Below are 14,258 nucleotides of genomic sequence, written 5' to 3'. Positions count from 1 at the left end.
GAGTCACAAAGCAGACAAAGGAATGCATTACCCAGCAACATCCAAGGCCCTGAACTCCATTTTTTCTCCAGATGTGTTCCAGATGTCTTCTGACTTTGTTCCCATGTGCATCAGTAGAATTCAGTAAGATTTGTAGGGGTGTGTGTGTGTGTGTGTGTGTGTGTGTGTGTGTGTGTGTGCGCGCGCACGCGCACTTACATCTTGGTTAATACAAGAAGCACACTTCTCAGTATTTCTTTTTATTTTTTAAAGGCTGTACTTTTTGAGTGGGAGGTTGCCATAGGATCACGGATTTGGAGCTGAAAGGGACTTTGGAGGCTAAGTCCAACATCAACATTTGCAAAGATAAGAAAACAGACCCCCCCCCATCCCCACCCAGGTTGAGTGACCTTCCCTGGGGGGTCACATAGCTGGTGTCTGAGGCAAGATTTGGTCCAGCACTCCGTCCATGATACTACTTCAAGCTAGGTTTTAGTCTGATAGTATATACCCAAACGTCTTTCATTGCTTCCATTTGGCAAAGTGCAGTTTCAGGGGGATAATTAAGTCTGTAGGTACAGTGTTATAAATGGCCAGTTTGGGTTACCCACATCCTTGAGTAGCCAGGATTAGCATGGCAAAAACTTCTAAAGGGTCTTTATGGAAATCTGCAGCTATAATAAGGAAATCGGAGTGTCGGGGTTGAACTGAAGCAGAGCCAGCTCGGGCAGGGATCCCTGAGCTGGGCTGAGCTGCCCCAGGAAAACATGTAGGGGGGTGGGGGATTCTGGGGCAGCTGCTGCCAGCTGTCAAAATATCCAGCCTTTCAGGAGCAAAAGGAAGAAGCTTCTGCCTTTTGAAGGGAAGACTTTTGGTCATTGGCTTCCTGCATTTCTTTACCTTGGCAGGAAGGAAGCCCTGAACCTGGGGTTGGGAACCACAGAAGCAGCTGCGGAGCAGTTACGGATTCCTTCCAAGCCCCTGGAGTTGGTGACAGGGTGGATCAACGTCTGAGGAAAGAAGAAAAGGAGGAGGAGGAGGGAGGAAGGGGGCGGGAGGAGAAAGAGGAGGAGAAACAAGGGGGAAAGGCTCTTGCAGGTCAGTTCTCTCTCATGCTACACTATGCTGTCTAGCACATAGTAGGTGTTTTATGAATGCCTGTTGAAAGGACTTGAATTGTAAAGTGACTTCAGAAATATTTGTGTTTTGGGTGGTCAGTACAAGTTACATCTGGGGTTTCATGTTGCTGCAGTTAGGGGTTGCTATTAATACTAGAGCTTAAAAGCAAAAAGTATGAAGTTGAAATTCATGATTTCACTTAGAATCGTCTTTTGTGCTCTGGTGTGTCTACAGAAAATGCTTTTTCTGCTGTTGTAGAAAAACAAATGGCAGCAAAACAATGCAGTTTGGCACAAGGTCATATGGAGCTTTGAGACTTGCCTTTGATCCTCCCTTTATGTAAGGGTGTATTTATTGTATTATAAGATTCTAGGCAGTTACTCTGGGTAGTCTCGGTTCAGCATCTGGCATAGCTCCACCTGCAAGCAGTGGGTTAATAAAGACTTTGCAGGGTACTGATAGTAGGTACTTGCCAATGATATAAGAAGGTACAAGTGATTCACTAGTAGTGCCTCTGGTCAGTGTTTTCAGAGTAAGAGTCTCTTATCCTCTGGATGGGAATCACCATAAAAAGTGACTGTGGGGGCAGCTAGGTGGCGCAGTGGATAAAGCACCAGGCCTGGGTTCAGGAGGACCTGAGTTCAAAGCCGGCCTCAGACACTTGACACTTACTAGCTGTGTGACCCTGGGCAAGTCACTAAAAAAAAGTGACTGTGCATATTTCTCAGAGTCCTAAGTCAACTCATGCCTGAGATAATTAATGAGTGGCACCTCAGAGCATAGAGCCCTGGCAGGAGAAGGCTGATGGTCTTCTTGCCCTAAGCCTGACCTTGCCCAAGCCCTATAGCTGGAGGTGTCTCACACTAAAAATGGAAAGAAAGGGATAAATGTGAGACTTTTATGTGAGGGGACTATCTAGTTATATTTGAAGAAGACACATTGTCTCTTTGCAAGGAAGGTTTGCAAGCCTTAGGAGGATGTTAGGTTCAAAGTGTTGTTCATTTGTTTCAGTTGTGTCTGACTCTTTGTGATCCCATTGGAGGTTTTCGGTTTGCCATTTCCTTCTTCAGCTCATTCTGCAGCTGAGGGTACTGAGGCAGACAAGGTTAAGTGATGTGCTCAGGGTCACACAGCTAGTAAGTGTCTGAGGCCAAATTTGAACTCAGGTACTCCTGACTCCAGGGCCAGTGCTCTATCCACTGCGCCACCTAGCTGCCCCTTCCAGGAGCATTTTAATGTCTCTATCTTCAAGCTATGGTGATTTCTTATAGAGGAAGAAAAAGGAGATCAAGGAAAGAGTGGGAGAGAACTAGAAACAGCCTCTGAGTCTCATCTACTGAAGACAGAGTAAATAAATAAAGAAAAAAGAAAACAACAGCTAAATGATCAAAACAGTGAAGCAAATTTCTTCCTAAAGTCTATAGTTCTGAGGCAAAAAAGAGGGCTCCCGCCTGTAGACCCAAATTCTCTGCCGTCATTCAATAGCACTGGCCAGTAAGTGATAGCCAGCTAAGTTTGCCTCTAATAGAAGATTGGGAAAGGTGCCCGCTTTCGGTGACCTAAAGCTTTATGATCCATTGTGCCTCCACAAGACAAATTCATTACCTGAAGCCCAAGACGACTAGCGTAATGTGAGAGGTAGGCAGTAAGCCGCTGCTGCGTCCCCAGGGGCTGTTATTCCTAATGGCCCCTGTGGGTTTTTAAAAAGTGTTTGTCACCGGACACCAAGATAGGCGGCAGTCCCTGGCTCCCTGCGTGGCTGAAAGGGTAGGGAACAGCTGAAGCAGGCCAATTGGCTCCTAATTCTGACCCAAGGGAAATAAGTGGCATCGCTTCCCCAAGCACATGCAGGGCTATGGAAACCCCAGGTTAAGTGCAGGGGAGCTTGCAGCAGCTGGCACACAGGAGATGGGCAGGACACAGGAGATGGGCAGGGCACAGGAAGAGCTTGCCAGGGTGCCCCCTGGATAAAGGAGAAATGGATCCGGTGCCATCTGCTGATGGGCTTTCTAGCTCTGACCAACAGCAAGTCATTCAGCCTCTGACCAAAAAAATGGGAATAACCAGATGAAATTGTGCTTTGTGAGTGTTAAAGGGTATAAAGATGTCAGCTATTATTATTGATTGATTATTGTTGTGGCAGGCAAAAGAACTGAGCAGAAATGCTAGAGGTAGGTGAGGGTGAGAGAGCCATGAAGAGACAAATGTTGGGGTCCAGGGAAAAGTGGTAAGTTGTCCTTGTTGCCAGGCAGAGTTCATTTTTAGGGTCACTGTTAGAAAAATATGGTCTCAGAAGGGGATGAAGATTATCCTCAGACACATTGACTTAGGGCCTGGAGTTTCTAAGCAGGGCTTCACTTGTAGCAGTTACAGTCTGAGATAATCAAATTGCCAAGCTTGCCAAATGACCCCACCCAGATCTTCAACTTTTGTGATTGTGAAAGGAGCCAGGAGCAAGCCCTCCATAAGCTAACTAAGAAGCATGCTGATTTGCCTGGAAAGCAGGTGGGAAGGGGGCATCCAATTCTCAAATTAATTTCAGTTGTCTTGAAGCATCTCTTACTGACCTCTTCCACTCTCTTGAAATTTCTTCTCAGCACTCAGTGTGTTGGAGAATTGGCTCCCTGTTCTTGTTTGGAACAGATCTTTTACAAGGAGGAAATGTCTGTCCGGCAACGGTGCTAGGATTCCGGCCTCTCAGATGTTGTTCCCAGTCCGGCACCCAACTCAGTGTTTGATGCCTTGGTGTTGCAAGTCACTCAACCTCACTCTGCCTCCGTTTCCCCTCCATGCTGAACTTCATCCAGATCAGCTCACTGAGCCTGCAGGGAGGCGTGGCTGGTGTTCAGTTTGAGTGCATCCAGGCTCTCACCAGGCTTAGAAATCCAAGCTTTGTCCTCCCCTCCCCTCATTCTCTCTGACTTGCACATTCTCCTTTTATGCTGTGGTCATGCATTCCACTCTTAAAATAAAAACATCCAGATGGGGGGTGGGAAATATCGTATTGCTCGTATTACATGGGAAAGTTGTGAAGGGCCCTCCCACCTCTTCTTGGGGTCATGCCCAAATCCAATTTCCATGGCCTGTGTGGAGAGAAAGCCTCCTCAGCCATCAGGAAAGCAGGGTCAGTTGTTGAAAATCAATGATTAAACTTGCAACAATGGCTGTGTAGCCTTCCTGCAGTAGAGACAGAAACACTTCAAATAACCTTAAGAATCCAAGTGTGATTTCTCTGTTGCTACTGATATGTATATATGTGTATATACATTAAAAGGCATGTCTACACATGCACACATATATGTATATTACATGCTATGTACATACGCTTACAATACATAATATTATTGTTGTTTAGTCATTCAGTTGTGTCACATTCTTTCTGACCATGTAGGCCACATCATGCCAGTACTGTTCATGTGGTTTTCTTGATGAAGATACTAGAGTAGTGGACCATTTCCTTCTCCTGTATGTTAAAGCAAACAGAGGTTAAGTGACTTGCCCAGGATCACACAGTACATATCCAAGGCTGGATTTGTACTCAGGTCTTCCTGACTCCAGACCCAGTGCTCTAGCCCCTGAACTAACTACCTACCTGCCTCAAATACATAATATACTAATATATATTTACATATGCAATATAGTAGATAATATAAATACACACATGTCCATACCTATGCATATTCTACATGCATATATTTATATTATACACATGTATTATGTGATGGAGAAATTGGTGGGGGGTCCTTAGGTACTCCTCTTTAAAGAATTACACCTTCTCACACACAAATCCAATTAGAATAAAGTAATCTTGGGGGCAGCTAGGTGGCACAATGGATAAAGCACTGGCCCTAAATTCAGGAGGACCTGAGTTCAAATTTGGCCTCAAACACTTGACACAAGCTTTGTGATCCTGGGCAAGTCACTTAACCCTCATTGCCCTGCTCCCCCCCCCCAAATAAAATAATCTTTTATTTAGGTGCTAGAGAAAATGACTGAGAGAGAAGTCAATTTCTCTCAAGGGTAGATGGTTCAGAGATATGATTCTCTGAGATATCTCTCTCCTCGAACAGGAGAAAGGCAAAAGCTTTTATATATGGTAGATGGGGTAATTACCTGAGAGTGGAATGCCCTTTATCGGGGGTGGGTTGGGAGAAGTCGGGTAAGGGATGTTGTTCTGATTTCTGGAGTTATCTCTGTCTCTGGCACTGACTAGGCAGCAGCCACACCTAATGGGCTTATCTCCGTTACTTCTCAAGGTGTGTCTGTCCTTTAGTTTAGCTTCTCAAGGAGAGTTACGCCAGACCCATGTCTTTAAGTTTAGCTGGCCAGTCCCAAATTCCTTGATATGTCTCAACCCCATAACATATATATACAATATATTTATGTATATATTATATATATGAAATTCCATCATATATATGAAACTTCACCTCATTCATGTGTTCCCCTTTCCAAAATATTTTCCTGCCTCCCCTTCTAAAATCTCTTAACTTCACTAAAATCAAAGCCCAAGTACCTTTCTATGCAAGGCCTTTCTTGATCCCCTTTCAAATATTAGGGCTCATTCCTTCTTTTTTTTTCCCCCCCAGGGCAATGTGGGTTAAGTGACTTGCCCAGGGTCACACAGCTAGTAAGTGTCAAGTGTCTGAGGTTGGATTTGAATTCAGGTCCTCCTGAATCCAAGGCTGCTGCTTTACCTACTATGCCACCTAGTTGCCCCAGGGCTCATTCTTTCTATTTTTTTTCTTTTTCTTTTTCTTTTTTTTGGTGAGGCAGTTGGGGTTAAGTGACTTGCCTAGGGTCACACAGCTAGTAATTGTTAAGTGTCTGAGGCTGGATTTGAACTCGGGTCCTCCTGAATCCAGGGCCTGTGCTCTATCCACTGCGCCACCTAGCTGCCCCTAGGGCTCATTCCTTCTAGAAGTAACATGCATATTCTTTTCATTTACCTATCTAACATGTACATGTTGTATAACCCCAATAAATGTAAGCGACTTGAGGGGCAGCAAGTGTTTAGAGAGAGAGAGAGCGCTATTTTTGTATCTCCAGAGTCTGATAGAGTGCCTGGTACGTAGTATTTGTTTAATAAGGGCATGTTGAATTGAAGGGAATAAATATAGGTCTAAATTTATACTTTTCAAGTAAACAGAATTGTCAAAATGTTTATTCCATCACAAAATAGAACAGATTTTGTCTGTTGATGTGTTTTTTAATTGGAGATAACTTACTTTGCGCTTAAATGCGTGTTGATCGAATGATCTCACCAGTCCTGGGATGGTTTTACCCAGTAATGGTTTAATTTTTCTCTTCCCAGAAAGCATGGAGAGCCAAAACACCCCCCAGCCATGCCGGCGGAACAATGGATGCACCTGGCCGTTGTGGCCTGTGGGGACCGTCTGGAAGAGACGCTCATTATGCTCAAATCAGCTGTCCTCTTCAGCTATCGGAAGATTCGATTTCACATCTTTGCCGAGGATTCACTGAAACCTGAGTTTGATAAGAAGGTGAATTGACAGGAAACGTAGTAGCCTGTCTATAAGGCCTAGGCTAAATAAAGCCTAGAATTGGACAGGCGAATGGGGCTTGATGAGAATTGTCTTTTGCCTGATAGATGAGGAGAGTTTGCATCACACCACCCTTCCCTCTCTCTCTTAGTCCCATGCATCAGTCATGAAGACCATCACTTTGTTCTGTGACCAAATCTATGGATAAATACCTTATTTTGTCCCCTTTCATTTCCCCTTCATTTGACAAGTCTCAAGGGTTTTCACTTGGGGGAGAACAAAGAACCTTTCTTGTTTCATGCCTATCTTCTCCATCCCCCTGTCTTACACTGTGCCTCTGGGCTAGTTATAGTAATGAGAAATACCTAAGAAGAGTAGGCTGGGTAGAAGGTTAATGATAAGAAAGCTAGGAAATATTACATTTTCTGAGCAAAAGAAAAAAATGGGTTTAATGTTTTTATCAAGAGCAGCCTGAGGAATATATTGGGATCATAAATTAGTTTGAAAATGCCAGAGGAAGAGCTGGATTCAATGGAGAAGGCGAGGAGGAAAAGGAGTGACATCTGGTCAATGAGCCACCACTTAAATATCTTCCAGTTAATTTAAGCATCAGCAATGGGTTGGTTTTTTTTTAAAGCTTTGTTGGCTCTTTTTGTTTTTACATCAGATATTTCCCCTTAATTTCCCCCACCCCTAGTCGAACCCTTCTTTGTAACAAAAGCATTTAAGTAGGGGCCACAGACACGGTCTGTCAACAGGCATTTATTGTGTGCTGTGTATTAAGCACTGTGCTAATGTTGCTGGGGATACAAAGAAAGGCAACACCTGTCCCTGTCCTCAAAGAGCTTACATTCTAATGGGGGGGGGGGCGGGCACAACATGAAACAGGTGTGTACAATCAGGATATATACAGTGTTCATCTTAATTACACTGGGTTAATCTTTGTTTTTGTTGTTGTTGTTGTTGTTTGCTTTTTTTTGTGGGGCAGTGGGGATTAAGTGACTTGCCCAGGGTCACACACACTGGCTCTAACCATGGGGATGGATGACAGGTTGTAGGAAAGTCCTGTAGAAAGTGGAATTTAAGCTGAGTTGTGAAGGAAGCCAGGAAAATCAGAGGCAGAGGTGAAGAGGGACAGTATTCCTTATTCCACATGGTCGTCTCCTAATTCTCTACTGAGAAAAGGGAGGGATGTTTTCTTAATTAGTTCTGCAAGGGGACTGAAATTGGTCATTTCAATGACTAAGAACTGGACTGACATGGAGTGTTGTTTTCATGAACGTTATTGTAACTGTGTCTTTTAGAAGCAGCTGGGTGGCAAAGTGGATAGAGTGCCAGGCCTACAATCAGGAAGACTCTTCTTTCTGAGTTCAAATGTGACCTCAGATGCTTAGCTGTGTGACCCTGGGCAAGTCACTTAACCCTGTTTGCCTCAGTTTGCTCATCTGTAGAATGAGCCAGAGAAAAAAATAGCAAACTACTCCAGTCTCTCTGCCAGGAAAATCCCAAATGGGGTAATGAAGAAGAGTCAGACATGATTGAAAAGGCTGAATAACAACAAAAACTATGTATTTTACCCTAGTTTGGCTTCATTTATCATCAGTTTATACAAATCTTTTCGTGGTTCTCTGATACTTTCCTATTACTGTTGGGGGTACCACTGTCTTCCCAGTCATCCAGGCTTGCAACAGAGGGGTCATCCTTGACTCCTCACTCTTTAACCCTCCACATCCAATCAGTTGCCAAGTCCTGTCATTTCTACCCTTGTTACATCTCTCCTTTAGAAGCTACTTTCTGAGGGGCAGCTAGGTGGCGCAGTGGATAGAGCACCGGCCCTAGATTTAGGAGGACCTGAGTTCAAATGCGGCCTCAGACACTTAACACTTACTAGCTGTGTGACCCTGGGCAAGTCACTTAACCCCAATTGCCTCACCAAAAAAAAAAAAAAAAAGAAGCAGCAGCTATTTTCTGCCCTCTGCAACTGCCACCGCCCTGGTGCAGGCCCTTTTCACCTCACACCTTGGCTATTGAAGTAGCCTGTGGTTGGTCACCCTGTCTCAAATCACTCCCTACTCTAGGCCATCTTCCACTCAGCTGTCACCTCCCTATTTAATCAACTACAGTGACCTATTACTTCCCGAATCAAGTATAAAATCCTCTGATTGGCTTTTTGTGTGTGTGTGTGTGTGCTGGACAATGAGGGTTAAGTGACTTGCCCAGGGTCACACAGCTAGTACGTGTTAAGTGTCTGAGGCCAGATTTGAACTCAGGTACTCCTAAATCCAGGGCTGGTGCTTTATCCACTGCACCACCTAGCTGCCCCCTATCTTGTTGGCTTTTAAAACCCTCCACTACTTGACCCCTTCCTACCTTTCCAGTCTTCATATAGCTCCATACTCTTTGTTCCATTGACACCGGCTTCCCCTCGAGATAACACTCCATCCCTTGGTGCTGGATGAGAGCATGGATCTTACTGGATGTCTGTCCCCCATGCTTGGAGCTTGGCTTCCTGGCTTCCTTGAAGTCTCAGCTCAAGTCCCACCATCCGAAGAAAGCCTTTTGAATTCCTCCTTAATGTTAATGCCTTCCCTCTGTTAGGGCCAAATTCAGTATGGGGAGAGTCAATTGGGCGGCTTGCCGTAATATTGGGGTTCAGAAAATAATGGGGGACCTCTAGGTCCAGAGTTTCCCCTTGTCCAAACTGCCTCTTTTTCAGTTATGTCTCCCAGACTAATAAGAAAGGAGATTAATAGCCTCTTTTCCACAAGCAAATTAAGTTTTATTAATGGTAACAAAGTGTACAACACAGGTGGAATTAAAGCCAGGTACCTCGAATAAGCTCTACTTCCTCAGCTACTCAGAACAGCTTGGGTCTGGCAAAAAACTAACTCAAATCCTAAACTTGTTTCCAGCTCAGCTGGCATAATGAGCCAGCCTCTCTTCAACAACACAAACTCACCACCACCTGGAATCTGTAGTTCTAAGGAGAATCAGGTTTGCAGTGGCTCCTGGATAGGTCCAAAGATCAAACACCACCAGCTTCTCTTTCTCTTTCTCTTTCTCTTTCTCTTTCTCTTTCTCTTTCTCTTTCTCTTTCTCTTTCTCTTTCTCTTTCTCTTTCTCTTTCTCTTTCTCTTTCTCTTTCTCTTTCTCTTTCTCTTTCTCTTTCTCTGTCTCTGTCTCTGTCTCTGTCTCTGTCTCTGTCTCCCCCTCTCTCTCTCCCCCTCTCCCTCTCCCCCTCTCCCTCTCCCCCTCTCCCTCTCCCTCTCCCCTCCCTCCCTCTCCCTCTCCCCTCCCTCCCTCCTTTCCTCCCCCCCCCCTGCCCCACTCCAGGGCTGTTCCCGTTATAATTTTGGCCAGGTCCATATGGGCCTGGGGGAACTCCTAGGTGGGGGTTAGGTACTTTTGTTTGATACTTTAACTCAAGAACTGTTCTCCGTGTTGTTTGTTCTATAATCTCTTTAAGTATACACCCATCTTCTCTTATGCTTTTAAAGCTTGCATCTTTTCAGTCTGACCATGATGAAGCAAAGATGGGGTTATAAAAACTCCAAATGACAATTAATTCCTTAAACCTCTGAGATTCTTTCCAATTTATCAGCAAGTTATCAAGCATTTCTTAAGTGCCTGCTATGTGTGCCGGGGACTATGCTTAATGTTAGGGATACAAAGAAAGGCAAGACAGTCCCTGTTCTCAAATGCCTCCTGGTCTAATGTGGTAGACAGCATGAAAACCATTACATACAGGGAGGCCACGTATAGGATCAATTGGAGATAAGGCAAAGGAAGGACAGAGGGACAGCCCTGGCACTAAAGGGGATCAGGAGAACCTTCTTTGTAGAAGGATCTGAAGGATGCCACGGGCACACAGGAGGTAGAGGTGAAAGAGAGACTTCCAGGCATGGAGGATGTATCTTCTTTGTGGTTGTTTCCATATTGTCTCCCATTAGCCCGTGAAGCCCTGGAAAGCAGGACTGTTTTGTCCTTCTTTGTACCCCCTGAACACGGAACAGTACCTGGTTCATAGCAGGCACATCATAAATGCTTATCAACTTGACTTTATCATAGTCATAATTTCCTAGAGTCTAGTAATATGCCATTGCCCCAGTGAATCTCAGTCTATTCAGTGCTTCCCCAATCCATCAACACCTACTTTGTTTGCAGGTTTTTGCCACCCCCAAAAGTAGTTGTCTGTGTTTTACTGTGTTGAGTTTAAGGGGAAAGGGATCGGGGAGGTGAGGGGGAATGAAAGACCAAGACGTATTATACTCCATCAACGATGCTTCAGTCTTTACTCCCCAGAAGTCTTAGAGTGTTTGGGGGGAACAGGGGAAAGTTTCAAAGGCCAGACCAGCCTTCTGGTGCAATGTACCTACTCATGTACCTTCAGCATCATGAGTTCAATTCCCCTTGTTCACACTGTCTGACAACCTCCCGCTCTGTCAGAACTTCCATGTTGTGGGTCTTGTCTGACAGCCTTCTGCTCTGTCAGAACGTGTGTTCTGGGGCGGCTAGGTGGCGCAGTGGATAAAGCACTGGCCCTGGAGTCAGGAGTACCTAAGTTCAAATCCGGTCTCAGACACTTAACACTTACTAGCTGTGTAACCCTGGGCAAGTCACTTAACCCCAATTGCCTCATTAAAAAAAAAAAAAAAAAGAACGTGTGTTCTGGGTCTCGTTCCATCATCACCGTGCTGACTAAAGTGGCAAAGGAATTTATAAAAAGGCCTTACTGCCTAATAAGGCTTTTATTATAGAATATTGTGTATTGTGTCACAGGATAATGAGTGAATTAGTGAAAAAGTATTTGCTAAGGGTATACTATGTGCCAAGCACTGTGCAAAACACTAAGGATACAAATAGAAAAAAAAAAAAATGGGAGCATTGCACCTCTGAAGGAGCCCACACTCCAACTGGGGGAAATCACACATGGCAAAGAATTCAGCTGCAGGGTGGATGGAAAGGTTCAGAAATCCTAAGGAAGCAGTGGCAAGGCGGATGGCAAAGCCGAGGGGTCTTTAGTGTAATAGTGTCCAGGAATCTAGAACATAATAATAATAATAATAATAATAACAGTGATAATAACAATAAAAATAATTCACATTCATATAACATTTTTAAGGTTGGTGCACCATTTTATACATAGTATCTTGTTTGAGCCTCACAACAGTCTTTTCCAATAAGTGGGTACTATTATTTCCACTTTACAGTTGAGGAAACAGGATCAGAGAGGTTCAGCAACTTGCCGAGAGTTAATTAAGTGTCTTAGGTAGGAGTTGAACCCAGGTCTTTCCCTTTCTAAGTCCAGCATTCTATATACTAACATAGGATCATTATGGAATCTCGGACACCACTTGTTCTAACACCCTCATTTTATAGGCCCAGATTGGTTAAGTGACTCAGCCGAGGTAATTTGGACCTACCTCTTCTGATCCCAGAGCACATTCCTCTTTCAGATAATGTTTGTCATTTGACCTGGAGGAGTAGATACTAGGGTAATTTCAGGCACTGTCTTTGAGCAGACTGTAGGAGATGTATAAATGTGTGCCACTCTTTTGATGATCACATCTAGTAAGATTAACTGTGTATACATCTTCCCCAGCAGATGCATGCTGGTGATGGTGGTAATGGTGGTACAATCCAGCCAGATGTAATATTAGGGGTTGTTCATACCAGCTAACGGCTTCTCTGTTAAAGTTCCTCCCTCCTGAATTGACATCACAGCTCATTTCCCTCCTTCTCAGGTTCTAATCTCCCCTCTCTTGCTTCCCTGTCTTTCAGTTGCGCCAGTGGCCTTCCTCATACACAAAGAAGTTTGAGCACAGCATCTACCCGATCACATTTTCTGTTGGAAACGCTCAGGAGTGGAGGAAGCTTTTCAAACCTTGTGCTGCCCAGAGGCTCTTTCTCCCGGTAGGGACACCTGGTTTTCATCAAAGGCAATTTGGCAATGAAGTCGTTTTGGAAGTGTGACTAAGTTGGACCAAGCGTATTTGGAGATCACGGCCTTGGCACTGAAAATGCACTTGTTTGGGGCTTGCTTGTCAAACATGCACTGGGGAGAAGAATCTACAAGATTCTTAATAGGATGAATAGGCCTTATTCTTTCAGCTTGGCTTGTTCATGATTAGGATGTTATCTGCTTGTGTACTGAAATAGTTTTCACAATCCAAGTGGCAGGCAATTAATTCTGCTGTGGGTTTTTTTTTTCCTTTTTAAAAAATTTTTATTAAAGGGAGCTAGGTGAGAGCAAGTCAGTGATTTAGCATCTTTTACTGGGCATTGGGGATACAGAGACATCAGCGAAGGAACTCTTGTCCTTGCAGATTTCACGTTCTAGCAGGGAAGAAGACAATGTGTACATGAAGCAGTCAGTTGGTTAGAAAGCATAGCTTACTGTGCCAGGCTTGCCATACTAAATGCTAGAAATACAACACACACACACACACACACACACACACACACACACACACACACACACACAAGAAACCTGCCCAGCTCTCAAAGAGCTTACACTCTAACGGAACATGAGCAACTAGTCTCATGCAGGACACAGTGTTTGGACAACAACTAGAGAAACTATCAAAGGAAGTAACTGTCTCTGGCCATGACTGGGTCATGAGTTCCCTTAACCCAGTTCAACACACATTAAATACCTTGCCAGGCTCTGTGCAGGTACTCCCCACTCTTCCCCACCCCTTCAATGCTTAGCATTTATTTTGTATGTACTTAATCTCAGACTTAAAGAAAGTATAGTATGGGGGCAGCTAGGTGGTGCAGTGGATAAAGTACTTGCCCTGGATTCAGGAGGACCTGAGTTCAAATCAGGCCTTAGACACTTGACACTTACTAGCTGTATGAATCTGGACAAGTCACTTAACTCTCATTGCCCCACCAAAAAGAAAGAAAGAAAGAGAAAGGAAAGAAAGAAAAGAAAGAAAACGAAGACAAGGAAGAAAAGAAAAAGAAAAGCCCCGTTTCTCAAAAAAAGAAAAAGAAAGTGTAGTGTAGCATGGTAAAGAGTTGGCCTGAGAGCCAGAAAAACCCAGATTAAAATCCTGACTCTGCCACATACTGGCTGTGTGATCCTGGGCAAGTCACTTGACTTCTCAGTTCTCTAGACAGCCCTCTGAGACTAGGTATTGCAAAGAAAAAGCCCACCTCCATCAACGGAGGGCATTTCCTTATCTGGGAGTTCTCTGTATACATGAAATCACAGGTCCGGTTTCTGTCTATATTCTCCTAATGTCTTCAAGTCACTCTATAAGATACTAAGTTAAAGAAAAGCCCCCATACCTGGAGTACATATGGATGCAGCAATAGGGATGGACCAAATGTATATTTATACACATACATGCATGCATGCATACATACATATATGTATGTGTGTGTGAATATATACACCAGAGAATAATTTCTTTTGGGGGCATACAGTATGTGTGTGCGTGAAAACATACACACATGTGTATGTATACATATACATATATGTATACAAACACACATGTGTCCTGTATACATATGTGCCTGTACGTATATATGAACACATGAATATACAAAAACTACATTGTAAGTGGATAGAGCACTGGCCCTGGAGTCAGGAGTACCTGAGTTCAAATCCAGCCTCAAACACTTGACACTTACTAGCTGTGTGACCCT

At 44.1% G+C, this 14,258-nt stretch overlaps 1 protein-coding gene across 1 annotated transcript in view; it reads left to right on the top strand.

Annotated features, from left to right (window-relative positions):
* The window catches only part of GXYLT2 (glucoside xylosyltransferase 2), a 96,195-nt gene that overhangs the window by 18,979 nt on the left and 62,958 nt on the right, over positions 1-14,258 (top strand). The window contains exons 2-3 of the mRNA XM_043976433.1: positions 6,413-6,602; positions 12,384-12,515. Coding sequence (XP_043832368.1) covers positions 6,413-6,602; positions 12,384-12,515 — 322 coding nt within the window. The remainder of the gene's footprint in view (positions 1-6,412; positions 6,603-12,383; positions 12,516-14,258) is intronic.

This window comes from Dromiciops gliroides, chromosome 1 (genome assembly GCF_019393635.1).
Source record: "Dromiciops gliroides isolate mDroGli1 chromosome 1, mDroGli1.pri, whole genome shotgun sequence".
NCBI lineage: Eukaryota > Metazoa > Chordata > Mammalia > Microbiotheria > Microbiotheriidae > Dromiciops > Dromiciops gliroides.
The sequence above is the reverse complement of the archived record's forward strand: the minus strand, read 5'-3'. Positions and strand labels throughout refer to the sequence as shown.